At 35.3% G+C, this 16,778-nt stretch overlaps 1 protein-coding gene across 1 annotated transcript in view; it reads left to right on the top strand.

Annotated features, from left to right (window-relative positions):
• Positions 1–16,778, top strand: part of LOC145682198 (glycine receptor subunit alpha-4-like) — a 96,247-nt gene that overhangs the window by 56,650 nt on the left and 22,819 nt on the right. The window contains exons 8-10 of the mRNA XM_081753781.1: positions 4,070–4,329; positions 11,069–11,173; positions 14,279–14,439. Coding sequence (XP_081609907.1) covers positions 4,070–4,329; positions 11,069–11,173; positions 14,279–14,439 — 526 coding nt within the window. The remainder of the gene's footprint in view (positions 1–4,069; positions 4,330–11,068; positions 11,174–14,278; positions 14,440–16,778) is intronic.

The following is a 16,778-nucleotide window of genomic DNA, read 5'->3' as shown; positions in this document are numbered from 1 at the left end:
ATTTTAATATTGGATGGCATAAAAAAGCATTAGCTGCTGTGCCGGATATAAAAGATACTTTTATTGTTTTTATTATTATTATTATTATTATTATTATTATTATTATTATTATTATTATTATTATTATTATTATTATTATTATTATTATTATTATTATTATTTTGAAGTTTGTAATATCTTCTACCGAAGCTAAGTATAGTTTTCGGCTGATTGTCATTAAGTGTTTCGATCCTATATCTTCTTGATTCGATTTAATGAATAGATAATATGGAGCCACATGTTCTTCAGTATAGCGATTTTGTAGAGATGGATTTGAATTTACTAATTCAACATTATTATCTGAGTGATCCATCGTAGGTATTAGTATTAATCTTATTTAATCCTATTTTTATGTGTAGTGGGATGCTTTGTGTATTTTCATTATCTGTAGCTTCCATAGTTAGTATATTAGCAGACAATTCTTTAACATTGGCAGTTGTTGGATCTAAACTCATATTTTCATTGTGAGGGCTATCCGCCATCTTGATATTGAAATAAAGGTATGTTGATTTACAGAAAATTAAAAAATATATACTTCAGAAATCACACATTAAATAAACCACTTAAACTCTTAACACTAAAAGGAAAAGAAACTATTCCCACCATAAATATTAAATCAATATGCACGTAGAAATGAAAAAAAGTTTGTTGTGACCACACTCCTGTCTCCATGCGAGTAGGATTCCGGTTAGGCTTATAGTCATAGGCTGGGATCCTAACAGATTTGTGCCTCACTAATTCACTTTTTACACTTTTTGCATTTCTACCGAAGTCTGTGTATCAACGTGAGTTAGGGGCTACGGCGCCGATTTCTCTGTAACTTTCGGGGGCATATTCATAAAAAATACATACAACAATAAAAAATACATATAAAAATACATAGGGCCCACATGAGCTTGTGGGGGGAGGACCCCCGGCCTCCCCAGGATCGGCGCCCTTGGTTAAGAGCACTTAATAATATATGAACTGAAAATCTTTATCAATACTAGCACAGAATTGTATCAACACATATCCTCTACTTTCTTGTCCGCCATGCTCCAACATCCGTATGACTTTTATAAATAAGTAAACACTATTCGGAATATTCTAATTCAGTTTCAGTACAATTCCGCTAGGTTTGCGAACCATTGCTAATGGTTAGAACGTACACCACGCAAATAGCTGCATGTATGTGACGCCAAAACTGTAGAAGGATTATGTTCCATATGCGATACTCTAAGCGAACTGTTTTATTTGGCGAATTTGGTTTTCTTTAAAATCTGAAAGTGATGGAATCGAGAAAAGTACACGATTAATACAAAATCGAAACAATGAAAAATCTGGATATTATTAACGTAAAGAAGCAGAAAATAATGCACTTGTCGCAGTTGGAAGTGATCCAAAGCAGTGAAAACTGCTTTTTCTACCAAATTCTCAAGCGGTAAAGATAAGCTTTATATTTTTATATAAAGCCCCCTACCTTATTCATTTAATTGAATTTGTGGGATGTCAGCGACAAAGTAATTTACCTCAATTGAAATAGTAAGTGGAAGACGTTACCCAAGGCCAGTGCAGCATTAATCCGCGTAAAGGCCTCCAAGTTACTCGAAAAATCGCCCCTTCAGAAAGAAAAATAAAAGGAAGTAGCTAAGGAAAAGTAAAAACAAGATGAAACTTTTGTGCGCGAACACTAGTGGGAAAGTGGGGGCCGCGGTGACTCAGTAGTAAAGCGTTCACCTCTGGTGCTTGGGCTCCCGGGTTCAAACCCTGCTCCCGCTAAGTGAACTTTGTGGGGGACAAACGCCGTGTGCGTGGGTTTTCTCGGGATTCTCCCGTTTCCTCTCACTTTCTTCATTCCACCATTTCATTCATTTCTCATCATCACCGTCTCCTTTAGCCTAACCGGCATAATCGTGGGACGTAAAACTCAAAGATTTCATTTCAACTCTAGTGGGAAAGCAATCCTTATACTTCTGTAACATTGAAGTATAAGTAGAAAAGTATGTATATAGATTGGCCACTAGATTGAAAATAACCATCACTACTATGCATTACAATACATGTATCAAAGCTCACATCTGCACCGGACATTTTATAGCCTGATAGCTGGAAGGAAACGAGGTTTTACGAGGAAAATTGTCATTTTAAGTTGCTATTTGTATAGGGAAAAGGGAAACTTTATTTGAATAGGCATTTATGGCATTTTTGACCTAAGCTCGTCTCAAGGCCTTGGGATGACGCCCTTCAACGAACGACCCCGAGCAAAAGGATTCGGAAAGGAGCGCTCAGAGCCTTATTCAAGGTATCATCTCGGCATTCGTCTGGTGTGGCTGGGGGAAATCCTAAAAAACCTCAGTCAGAATTGCCGGGGGCAGGGTTCGAACCCGCTTCCGTCCCCAATTGCCTGCTCCGAGAGCAGACTTATGACACTGCGTGAACGCCGAAGAGTTGCACTCCCACCAGAAGTCGAACCCGGGACAGCGTCAGGCCCGTATCCAGGGGGGTCTAGGGGGACCGGGTCCCCCCCTAAATTTTTACTGGCCCCCTCTAAACTTTTCACGGTAGGTTTGCAAATAAACTATAATATGGGATGAACTAATATTTTTGGATCGGCCCCCCCAAACTTCCACCGGGCCCCCCTACATTCCGGAGCTGGCTACGGGCCTGGACAGCGTAAACAGAAGTCCGACGTTTTAGCTACTAACAAAACCGGGGCTCCCTGTATAGTTTGTCGTGAGTTAAAATTGAAAACAAAAATGCAGTAGGAGTATCCTCACGACATCGTATTGGTTCTATGGCTTATCTTCTGTTTCATGATTCCGTTTTTAACTTTCGGAAACAATTTAAGAAAGCTTTATTGTAACCATAGTCAGGTCCAGTGGCGGGAGGTGAGTTCAGACTCCAGACCAACTCGGTATTCATCAAGGCTCTTAAGCATCATTCTCCGGGCGGACCCTTGTACTCCCAGTCCTCTTCTGCATTACATAGCCTTTCGCATAATTTATGAATTTTCCTATTTCCAGGTCTTAAGTAATACTTAACAGTTTCTCCCTTGTTATAACTTAACATAGAGCATTTATACTCTGAACGTAAAATGTAAAATAATATTACGCTGAAAATGCTTCCATTGTTATTACAGTAAGTTATAATAAATCCCGGAGAACCCAAACTACAGTAGTTTGGCCTTGAAATTAAGTGTGTAAGTAATTATTTATGATTTATGTGTATCCTTTAACCCAAAGTAAATATGTTAATAGAAACATATGTTCCACTTTCAATGAGAACAAAATAACAACACAATCAACTGAACACAACATATTACGTTGCTATTTTTTTTGTCTTGTACGTTGGAACAAAGATATGTAACAGTAGACTACAAATTTCTTCAAATAAACTAATTTCTTTAGTACTAACAATTATTTTGTTAATAGAAAATAAGATAATTCTAAGAATAGGCAATCAAAATATGTATCCTCTTAGAATTTAAGTAAGGAGAATATTCAACGAGTCTATCTTTCAGAAAATTTTGGGAGGGCAAAATGAAAATCGAAGAGGACTTCACTAGAATCCTATTCGATAAAGGGTGTTTTCAGTTCAAGATAACAGGTGATCGCAACTTATATAATTTTAACTCCGGGAGACCAAAACCCTACCGTCTGAAGTATGACTGGAAGAAACATTGTATACTACTATACATACAGCAGCTTATACGACGCTAAGAACAGACGGTGTTGCTTTGGAGACATTTCTCACGGTATTGGAAAATCGAGTTAGATGACTGGCTTGAACTAGCACATGATAGGATTCACTAATGAGCTTATGTTTCTAAAGCGTAAAACCTTTGACTTACTTAAACCATAAAGTTGTATGTAGAAATGCCTTTTTCATTCAGGTCAAAAACGATGCACAAATTGAAATAAAGGATAAATATTTATTTGAACTTCGTCATTTCGTATCCTTTTCAGTAATTTATTAACATAAAAACAATGAAACCACCGACTAACATATTCATTCATTCATTATATTTAACCCTATTCAACTTTACTTTCAGATATGTATGCTTGTGTTGGCTTTGTCATTCATTTGGAAAGGAGATACATATTTTATTTATGGAAAATTTATTTCCCAACTATAATACTGGTTTGTATTGCATGGCTGTCTTTTTGGATTGACACTATGGCTGTTCCAGGGAGAGTGGCTCTTGGTATAACCACACTTCTTACGCTATCGACGCAATTTGTATCTATTCAACAGTCTTTACCACCTGTGTCTTACTTGAAGGCAGTGGACATATGGATGTTCGCATGTATGGTAAGTTTATATAGTAATATTTTCTAGAAAAGTACAAGCTACTGTTTTCATATCGTTATTGACAATAGAGGAATACACAATAGAGAGAATATACATTTCAACACAACTTTCATTGTCAGGACGGCGATATCTTGATGAGGTGGGACGTCAAGGATCTTAAAGGTAAAATTTAGTTTCTAACGAGATGAGAGCATTTCAATAAGCTTTTGTTTTATAGATCCGGAATCGCCTATTTGGTGCAGTAAAAACGTGATTCTATGTACCTCAATAAACATTGTATTTAACTGTTAGTCCAATTATTCAATTTTATTTTTGCAAATAAATATATTGGAAGAAGAAAAATACACGTTTGTTGGCAAACGAACCACTAATGTACTGTTTTTTATTTCATCAAAGGCTACTATGATAAAAACATGAGTTCAGATCGAGTACCTGTTTGATAGTAGTTTGCTAAATAGAGCACAAGTAACGCATTTTAGATTTACAATTGAAGTATTTATGAAGTAAACAAAGATCTTATTATTTTCAATTTTTTGTACAGTCATGATCATCGTTAGTAATACGTGTAAGGCCATCTATACACTACAGGATAGATCCTAGGAAATCTCTTACGAGTTTTCCTAGAATCAAACTCCCAATTTGTATGACATCATATCTCATGTCGTTTCCTGTGTTCTGAACGATCTTATGAGATTTCTCTTGTTTAGAATACGCTCTATTTTGACTTAAGCGACATCAAGTGAGAGAAAATGAAAACAAATTTGTTTTCCCCCCGCCAGCCGTATATGGGTGAAAGAACAAAAATAATCGACAAAATAAAGAGCGGTGCAGGGACTGATGGGGTACATTTTTCTAATTTATCTTCTGATTCTAATGTTTCTTTTAGAGGCGTGAAATTTAACAATATATCGCCTAGTAACAATATCAGTAGATATGCAATGTATTTAATGCATGGCACAAAAGGGTAGGATTTCCTACGAGATGTGTAAAATTTTTCTTCAGATAAATCCTAAGATATTTCCTAGAACTTATAGTGTATAACTGGCCTAACTAGTAGAGAATTAAGAGTTGCTTAAATCTAAGTTCTTTTCAACCCACTTACCTTTAGGGCTTGAAACTAGCCAGCGTACATTAATAGGTCAAATTTTGCGTTTTTCAGGATTGTCTTAAATAAATGCCGGATTTTAAAATTCTTGTCATAGGTAACAGGAGATACTTCTGTTTTTATTTTACGGGATCGTTCTCCAAGTTTTCGCACAAGTGTTTCTTTCATGAATATGGTACGGCAGTATCTTTGGATTCGAGTTCCTTTCATGAAATAAGTGACACATAATTCATTCCCTCCCCACATTTTGACGTCTTCCTAAATCTCCTTTCTAGTGACCAAATACGAGAGTAATGAAACGAAAGAAAACTGTATGAGTACATACCGTTATAGGTACTACACATTTCATGCTATTCTACAAAACAATATTTTAAAACGCTCATAATCATTTATACTAACTCTGCGAACGGACGTGTTTTCCCTAGAAGACGTAGGTTTCTAGATGTTATTCAAAAATCATTTAATTGTTTTTATTTTAAACATATTTCTCATAACTACAAAGCTTGATCTCTCAAAAATTATATAGCATGTTATATTTATTGAAATTTTTTCTACATTTTTAATTTTTTTAAGTTAAAGAGAACGGGCTGAGACCACAGCCCACCCAGAATGTGCGAACCTAGGTAACATTGCACCTACCATCAATAAAATGTAACGTATACAGTTCTCGAAGATAGTCAGTTATCTTTAGTTACTTAAAATCAAGAAGACAGAATGTTAGCTTACTGTTGGCGTTTGGGGTCTTGCTCTCGGGTCTTGACATGGGCATTTAGTAGTAAGCAAACACTAAACACAAAGTTTCTCTCGGACCTTCATTACTCACTTCTATCTACAAATTTTAAGATACTGAGAAGGAAAATGAGACGTAAACTCCATCCAAAACTTGTTTAAAATTGTGTAATGTAATATTAAAATTTAGACTCTAGAATTTTGTAAAGACGAGATCAGTGGGAATAGAACGAAATTAAAATATTTCAACTATCATGTCACTTAGGCTGACCCAAGAAACTTATCTTCAAACTGATGTCAGGCATACAGTCACACTCAAACTTCCTTTGATTAACTTTTTGACCAATTGCAACCTAAATCGTTTGATCGGATTTGATTATCTATTACCAGTGTTTGACATATTACAAGCAAAGATACAAGACTTTTCCGCAAATTGCAAGAGAAGGGGTTGACATCAGATAAACTTTTTGTTTAGCAGAACCAATTTTTTTTTGTAACAGCTGCTTCTCAGATAACTATTAAACACGTTTTCACGGTTTCTTAACCTTTCCTATATCGAAAATCCGAAGAAACAATACCATTGTAGCAAACTTATAATATTATTACCCCTATCTCCTGTGCTGTGTGAAGTTTGTAAAGGAATTACTTGTCAGTAATTATTAAGAAACTTTTAATAGGTTTTGATTAATCTAATATCCGAGAGGGTAATAACATTATAACAAATCGTATCGTACTGTTATCCTTACCTCACGTGATGCAAATAAGTCAGAAAGTATGAAGAAAAGTACTTTCGTTTTACTAATTATTAAAAAGAAAACTTTTCATGGACTTTTGAGCATTTCTGTGTTAAAATCTGAGAGAGGTAATAATGTTACATCCCTCTCTCTTTTATATTATTACCCCTTACCTATGATTTATAATTGTGTAGATACATGCTAATAGCGTTTCATGTAACAGATTTTGGTTTTTACTATCTTATATAAGGAAAATATAGATTGTGATAGTAGAATTAGTTCACCTGTCTTGGAAATCGTGAACCATAATTATATTCATAGGTTGGTTTGACAATTGATGATTTAATTGTATTCGCAGTTCACAAATATTGAGAAAGGTTTAAAATGTGGGGGAACATTTTTCTCACTCCTTTTGAGATCATTAACCATAGTTTATAAAGATGGATCCTATGATATTTAAGATGTAATATTCTTTTTGTCCCTTATATGTTATAGAAGATAAGTAGCGATTAAGTAAGAATATTACAGAATATTTATCTTCGCTTCCACACGAGACTATGGGCCACAATCTAAAAATATGAGTAACATGCCCATTGAAGATACAACTATATATTTGTTTCCAATCTTTGTTTTCAATATGAAAAAGCGCAGGGAATCATTAAAATGTAGGAGCAAATTTTATTTTGACCTATTTTGAGAACTTTGGCATTATGTATATTAACCCGTTAGGGACAGATTTTTTTCTGTCTCAGATAAGACAATTTTTGTCATTTTGAGATCACTGAGGAATGAAATTAAACAGAACTACACAAATTTGTGACGTCAGTCATTTATTATGGGCGTAACGGGGTGTGAAAGTTAGATAGACGTAGGAGAATAATAACACTAAAGTAGTGACACCTACAGCTTGAAATATAGAACGCTACGTACTGTGACCATATGGTCACGCTAGTATATAATGGTGAAGGCAGTGGGATATGTAAATGTATTTTAGTTTTAAATACACAGAGAAGACAAAAATAAGGTTATTACTTCAAGATAGTATAGATACTAGATATAAAGAGAGATAAAACTGGACAATAAATTTGAACTTTTTATTTTTTTCTTTATGAAAGTATGACTTTTATAGATTTTGATTTCTTGAATCTGAATCTGAAATATGTTTGTCTGTATCATTAGTTGTTGAAAAGGTTTAACATAAAATTACAAAGTTTATTATAATAAGTATCGAAAATATGTATTGGTAAATAATTGTGGAAAATGTTAGTGCCTACAAGACACAGCCACAAATATATAGGAAGATAAAATAGGGCTCTTAAGTAATCTTCATAATTATTGTGTTATATCAATTTTCACCCATTTTGTAGGGCATACACATTATAGTACCAATAAAAAGAATGAAAAAATCGAACAACAAATTCATATATGGGTATTGATTGTACACTGATACGAACTATGTGAAACTGCACTATATTTCTAATATTCACCGTTCAGTCTTCCTCTATGAATCGTAATATTTATTAACACAAAATCGGAGCTACTATTATAATGTCGTCCTTCTTTTATGTTTGGATGTGTGTAGGCCAACGTGTCGCCATAATACTACAACAGTTGTCTGCGAGCATTTGTTTCTTCCCAGAAGCCTTTGTATCATCGCTCAAAGATGTGAATTGTCTGGTGAAATATTTTACCGTGCTCATCTGAAACTGCTTCTAAGTTAACAGAAACAAAATCAAAATGGGTATGAAGAAAATGTGCTTTAAGCGATGTGTTACAACCCATCGTTTAGTAATTTAACAACAGTTCCTCCACTACTTGTACGTAGTTCTCACTTTTGTACTTACCGAGAAAATTACTCCATATTGGTTTGAAAGAGAGCCATACCCTCTTCTCAACGTCAGCCAATCTACTTTCTAAACCTGATCGTTCTTTAACGTAGTATTTTGAAGCCCAACGAACACCCCTTCTTTCAACTTGGATCAGATATGTCTCTATACTACCTCTTCGAATATTGAAACCGTGGAGACTCTGAATCCGATCCTTTGACGAACATCTTCATTGTCCCTAGCTTGATGTGGAGAGTAGCAACTACACTTTCTAAGGATGCACAAGTGGTTCTCGTTGCGCACTTTTTCACTTGGAGGTATAGAGGTAGGTCATGTTCTTTGAAGATAGTGCCTTTTCCTGGTCCTACTTATTCCATTCGCATAAAATCAGTAACTTTTGGTATAACCTTACTGTAAACCCGAAAATAGACCGATGATTTTCAGATCGCCACATATATGCCACCCACGTTTCGCATATTGTATTTTTTCAGTAGATTCTTAAGATTTTCTTAGAATTCCTTCATGATAATGGCGTAACCAACAGGAATGGTTGATGAAAATTCCTGTTATGTAGAAGCATAAATTTCAAACTGAATTCTGAGGCGTCGATGAACTATCGTTGTTCACTGCTATAAGGAACTTACAATATCTTCATTAATGCATTCATATCTCTACAAAACACTACATTACCATAGCTATTAAAAATGAAACAAGGTGCATGGTAACTTTTCGGAGTAGATTTCAAGTTAATAATCGTGAGTCAAAGACCTCTGATTGCAATTTTGACAAACTGAAGTCTCTCACTAGATCGTTTACTTCTTTATGTGATAAGAGAATAGTTCATCGGACAAAGTATAATTGCAATCATGAATAGGCTTATCACTATCACCTTCTATGACACTATCGCACGCTGTTAATTCTGTTGTTTTACTGGGGGTGACAATTCATCGCTATGTTAGATTGGCTGTCTACGGGTTAGTATGTATGAGTAATTCACAGTTTATTTCTTTGATTGTTGTTCCTCGGAGTTTCTATAAACAGAAGTAACAATCTTGTATGTAGTCATGTGGTTCACGCCACACCATGGACACAACAAAGGACATCGATTTGTAAATACACACTAACAATTTCCTCAGATTTGCAGCACGCACTTTGAGCTGATAATTTGACCTCGTATACTTTGGGCTGAAGTACAATTCATAAGCCCTGTTTATGAGCGATTTGGTGATGTTTGTGGTTGCAGCAACAACTTAATCTTACACTTTACAGCACACACACATCAAAATCGGTTTGATTCATTTGATCACTTTCTCGGAATGTATTATATTGATGAACAAAAGCCCACATGCTTTCCACTTATATTGCATTGGCATGATCACATGCCTACAATCGGTAAGTAAGTATGTCTGATGTTTCACTCTTCCTGCGTAATTCAAAATGATTTATGGTACACTGTTGAAAGCGATACAAGTGGACATACACAAGATTGTAGAGAATCAGTAACCAATTCACTGTGGCTATTTATTCTACATTCATTTGTTTCACAATGATGCCGACTGCAACTTCATTCAGTTCCCTATAACGGGAAGATATTATATTTCGTCACTTATGTTCTCGTACATAAGACGCAAAGTAATGGTAACATTTAGAAAGACATGTAAGACGTCTATTTTAACTAAAATGATCATAAAAATTTGATATACCAGAAATAACATGTGTCCATTACAGTAAATGGCTTGAAATCAAATTTCAGTGACTTCTTCCATTTTTTGAAACAATTTTTTAATCAAGTCATGCATCTCTTTAAATTAACACCTAATATGTAAACACTTAATGCATTTTCGGATTCAGCATGAAAGAACTTTTCAGAAACACATATCAATTTACAGGAAAGAAAAGCTATATTGTATAGTAAAGCTATGTTGTTGAATGCAAAATGAGGATACATCCTTCTACTATTTTTCGACGTAGTCATGTTCTCTATCGAAGTACTTATTTATCCTGAAAATCTATTTGTCTACACCCTAGATAGAAGATGAGATCCTGATCACGAATCCATATGTAAACCACATACTTGACACTATCATTTAATGTGGATCGTTTGCCACGTAGATGTTCTTTCATTTTGAGGAAAAGATGGAAATCAGATACGACTAGATCTGGGCTGTACGGTGGGTGTGAAAGAATTTCCGAGATTCACCATTGCAAAAGATTCGACTATCGCATGAACAGAATGTCTCGAGTGTGTTTCAAATAATATTCCAGGTAAATATAATATATTTGAAAGGAATTCATGTTTATAATACACATATTTCTTAATCACAAATATTATTATGTACTTCCAGGTATTTGTGTTCCTTAGTCTGGTTGAATTCGTTGTAGCTTATAACTGGACGAATAGTGGTCCAAACCATTTTGGAAAATGGAATTTAAAATTCTGGAAGCGAAAAGTAAGTATGATGTTAGAAAATTAATTTAGATTGTATTTTATGTTTAACTTATATTCTGATATATATTTAAAAGTAAGTAAATAAATATAATAATAATTCGAAAGAAGAACTTTAATATCTTCTATACTAAATGTCCAAATAAAATAGAAATACACATGTATATTTAAATAAAATAAAACATCCTTTGAAAATAATAAAGCATCTAGTAACTCAACATTATTTAAAGTAGATACAAATTACCCTACTTTCTAACGACTAGAATTCGCAATGGTCTAGCCCAATGTATCTTAAACTGTAGTTCGCGACTATGGTTTATTAGAGGTTGTTTTCGATGCATAGGAAATGATCAGCTTACAGAAAGAAAAAAATGTTTCAGTAAACATATCCTTGGAGTCTCTTTATTTCGGGAATACAGGATGCAGAAAACATAGCAATATGAACTTTAAAACTCTGTTTTTTTTTTAAATCTACGCGTGACGCTGTACGATCAAACTTAAAAACTTGTTTTGTCCAAATACACCTACTTCAGGAATATGCAAGGAAGTCGCAAGGAATTTCCCAAAAGAAGTGAAAGAGTCTCATTATTTTTCCGTTATGAAAGCTCAATCTGGTAGATGACGTGCGGAACGACGTCCCAGAATGTAACGAAAGTCCGTTGGCAGGACATAGATATCTCGAATAGAATCAAAGGATGATAAAGGATATTTACAGTGTTGTACTAAATTGTATGTACGACCAGGGTAGCGAGTAGAGAATGAGTACAGCAAACAAAACGAAAGTAAACGAAATCTTCAGATTAACGATCTGCACCTATACCATGTGGGCTAAAGGGAAAGTGTAGTTAGTGAAAGTGAACGACGATGGAATAATTGATGAATGATTGGAATATGGGAGAAAACTCAAACAACTCCGAAGAAGCACGAAAATGATGTCCACCACGAAGCAAGTATAATGCTGGGACACTTTGCATCAAGGGTAAGTGCTCTCTCTCTGAGTCACAAAGCCCTTCCTTGACATAAAGCATAAAAGGTAATTGATAATGCGCGAGAGGTAATTACACACACACACACACCCAAACACACACAAATGACTATATAATTTAAAACATAAAATGGATGTGTTCTGCAGATAGACATACAGAATGAAAAAGAGTTGGTACATAATATTCCGATGCAAATAGTAGCAAGGCGACAATATTACACTTAGCTCGCTCTGACACAGAAGTAGAGCGCTCACCTCTGTACGTGGTTCGATATTAGCTCCCTCCAAATGGGATTGGTTGTGGACAAATACCGTGTTCGTACGTTTTTTCGGGTTTCCCATCACTTCCTCCCACTCTCGTCATTGCATCGAAATCATCCATCCTGTCATTACTAACTGATCCTCGGTGAATAATCGCTGGACGATCAGCTGAAAAAAGAGACAACACTGTAGATGTATAACGTCAAGCACGTTCCAAGGGAATATATCGCTACGTTCCAAAGTTTCAAAGATGAGACATGTTGTGTTAGTTTCCACCTGTACTACTGTGACGATAGCAGTACAGGTTGGATACCCTTGAACTTAACCTCATTATCTTATATTAGTATATGACGTTTTGTCGAAACATTTAGAGATGGAACAATGAGAAATTAGGCTGCTTCTGTGGTTCCAACACAATGGTGCACTTGCACACTTCGACGTGGATGTAAGGGACTTTCTCAATTAAATACTTGCTGATCTTTGGATTGGTAGAAACGGAACTGTGGCTTTTCCACTCACTCACCTGAGGTCATTCCGGATTTCTCTCTGTGAGATAAAATAAATCATCTCGTGTACAAAACCTCTCTAGCAACAGGTAAAGACTTAGTTGAACATGTCATTGCAGCTGGTGCTGCGATTTCAGAAATATTAGGCATGTATGATCTGTCCAGACAAAGCCAGACATTTGTAATGTGCTAGTTGCAGATGGTCTCAACCCCGATTTTGAAGTGATCTAAAATTCTTCTTTCTCGTAGTAAATACTCTTTCAATTACTGTTACTGACAGTAGCTACATCATGCGATACAGCTCTGCATAAAACAACTTTGCTACTGTTTTGCAAGTAGTGAATATATATGTGTGTGGATGGCAGAAATAGCTAAAGAAGCATTCAACAAGAAAAGATCACTCTTAACTAGCAGGATCAATATTGGACTTAAGAAGAAGTTGGTAAAGTGCTATATATGAAGCATTGGACTGTATGGTTCAGAGACTTGGACATTAAGGAAGTTAGAGAAGAAATATTTAGTGAGCTTCGAAATGTGGTGTTGGAGGAAGATGGAGAAGATAAAATGGACAGAGATGCTTTAAGATGCTTTAAAACGGGTAGGAGAGAAGAGGACACTTCTACCCACCATCCTTCGTAGAAAGGCCCATTGGATTGGACATGTCTTCCGAAGAAACAATCATTGTCTTCTTCACACCGCCATAGAAGGAAAGATGGAAGGGAAGCGAGGAATAGGAAGAAGAACACAGCTGATCGATGATTTGAAGATAGGAGAAAATACTTAGAGTTAAAAGAGGGAGCTGAAAGACCGAGAAAAGAGGAAGAAACATTTCCAAGCCCAAATCTAAAATTTTTAAAAATCATTAGTCTTAGGACCTGCCGAAAGGCAGAATACTTAATAATAATAATAGATGGCAGGAATGTGCTACCACTTGTAGCACCGTTGCGAAAGGTAAGAACTACTTACTTTTACTCGACCACCGCGCCACGACCATCGCCTAGCCGATTTCATAAGATTATTTGAATGCACAGGGCAGCAAATCTGACTTAAATTTACTCTTTAACCTTTGATCAATTTCAACAATAAAGATGAAGGTCTTAATGTGAAATCTAGAATAAAACACACAAAATTTACTCAAAATAGAGAAAGTTTTACGAACGTATCGTGAAAGAGATGGGCAGGCAGACATAGAAGTAAAAATCACATATATAATCATAGTATCTTTTGTGGTATTTTCACTTGCTTTAACTGACTGAATTTCCTGATAAACCTTATGCAAAATTGTAAGATATCTTATAGATTATTTTTTGTGGAAATATATTTCTAAACAATATATGCATTTATATTTTATTTACAGAATAACGTTAAACCTGCCGTACGCCTCTTTGAAATGCGCTCCATGAACAACAACCCTAGACGGATAGAAAACAATATAAGACTAATGGATACTGGAAACTGCTCTCCCTATATTTCAATTCGGAAGAAAACCGATGACTTAGAATCAGCAAGTGAAAAACTGTTAGTAGGACCAAAGAATATAATTGACAAATGCGCTATAATTGTCTACTTTGTTGCATTTGTTTTATTTAACATTGTTTACTGGAGTGTATACTTAACTTGACACTATATTTACTGCAATGGACACTTGAGTTGAAACTATGTTTAATGTAGGCTTTACTTAAGTTGAAAGTATGTAATCCGGAGTTTGTATATGAGTGGAGAAAGCAACATTAACTGGCGTGTGTACTTGAATTGAAACTATGTTTACTGAAATACGTATTTGAGCTGAAACATATGTTAAGTGGAGTAGAGGTGGTATCGAGACGAGACTTTATACAATTTCGGTTGACAAGTAGTGTTCTCGATCTCGGTCAACAGATACTTGTCTCGATCTCGGTCTCGGTCTCGGAGGCCAAGTCTCAATCTCGTCTCGATAGTCTCGAAATAAATTGTATGAAAATTGAGAGTGCTCATAAAAATAATCCTTTAAATCATAATTTAAAGTGGTATTACGTCGTTTTGGATAGTCGTATTTAAATGATTTTGTTCAACATTTGAAAGAAAAACTCAAATATTTTTACTATACCTCGTGTACATTCAATGTGGTCCCTACGAGTGGCGATGCAGACATCTAGACGATATTCCTATTCACACCACACACGCTCCAACATATCTGATGAAATGGACTGGATGGCAGCACTGATACGAACTTGCACTACCTGCAGGTTTTGACACAATGACGGTACCTAGACACAATCGTTTAAGTAACCCCACAAAAAGAAGTCACAAAAACCCTCAAGTCAGGCGACCTCGGCGGACACTTGTAGACGACATTATCATCATTTCCGGCATGTCCAATCCATCTTCCTAGAAGCCGCTCATTTAGATGTACTCGAACATGTAAATGTCAGTGAGAAGCTCTTCCAACTTCTGTATCGCTTCAAAATTAACGTGTGTGTAGGAGCCGGATGTTGAAACCTTTGTTTCAAACCACACTGAACCCGCACCAGACTCTGCGTGCTGTGATACTCCAAAACACACCAACTTCGTTCTTGTGGGGTCGCCATAACTACTTAAAACTTATTCTTTAATAACAACACAACACAACACAACGAAAGGAAAGGAAATAAATTTACGTTAGCACATTACGGCATAACAGTGTAGCAACAAAAGCTTCCCAAGTGACCTCCAGCAGAAACGGCAACTGCCTGTTAAATATCCAACAATAAGCCCATATCGACTAATCATGAAGTAAACATGAGTGAATTTACTTTTTCTGTGTTTGATAACGTCCATTATTGACATTGTTATTGTTACCCACTGTTGTTGATTGTTGGCATGCACAATATATTTGAGTTTTTCTTTCAAATGTCACTAATTTCATTTAAATACGATTATCCAAAATGGCGTATGACGGTATTTTAAAAGTATAATAGGATTTATATGGACACACTGATATGTACCTTCTACTTCCGTATATCAGTTCTGAACTAAAACTACTGAATTAAAGATGAATATTAAGAATATAACAGTGTGAAAATGAGAATACGTTTCCTTATTTAATGGATTTGGAAAAGTCTTTTAGAAAATACGTAAGTAATACTAGCTTAACTTTTTTTTTTTTTTTGTATTGGATTTGAGTTTAGCAGCTATCTCATCCAGCAACAAGGCGGGACCTATATGAGACGTGGACCTATAGTTAACGTGGGATCCGAACCATATGAGCTCCCGCAGTTAATCGAACCTGGGCCAAAGGCGTGTACACTATTTATTTTTCTGTTTCTTTTAATATTATTTATTTATTTATTTTGAAGAAGTTAAGTTTCTCCTTGAAATCCTAGAACGAAGAAAATAATTTTTAATTATAGATTACAGCAGTGTTTCGCAATTTTTGGGGCGAAAACACACTTTATTGAACGCCACAATATTCCGACACCACACTTGTTTGATTTATTATTAGGCCTATTAATAATAACAACATAATTTATAATAATGAAAGCCAATAAGTTTCTATAAAGAAGTCACCTTATGTATTATTGGTAGGGTTGCCGTATTTTGTACAGACTGTTTGTATTTTTGGGTCCGTGTCCGTAGTTTACAAAGCATGAAATAGGAAAATGTCCATATTTGACAGTTTTTGGAGCTGTCCGAAAATTTCCGAGTCGGGAATCGCTAAAACCTCGAGCGAAAAGAATTGTGTTTTCATCATATACGGTAAATTATATTTTAGTGACTATTAATAAAGTAGGTTATGTTTTCAAAAAGTGTCTCATTTTTCCATTACATTCGTTTGGTTAAATTTGATACACGTAATCTAATGGCAGGATTTATTATATTCGTGTTAATGAAAAAAAATA

This window comes from Thermobia domestica, chromosome 3 (assembly GCF_964235325.1).
Source record: "Thermobia domestica chromosome 3, izTheDome1.hap1.1, whole genome shotgun sequence".
NCBI classification, from domain to species: Eukaryota; Metazoa; Arthropoda; class Insecta; order Zygentoma; family Lepismatidae; genus Thermobia; species Thermobia domestica.
Note: the sequence above shows the minus strand (reverse complement) of the source record. Positions and strands in the feature narration are given on the sequence as shown.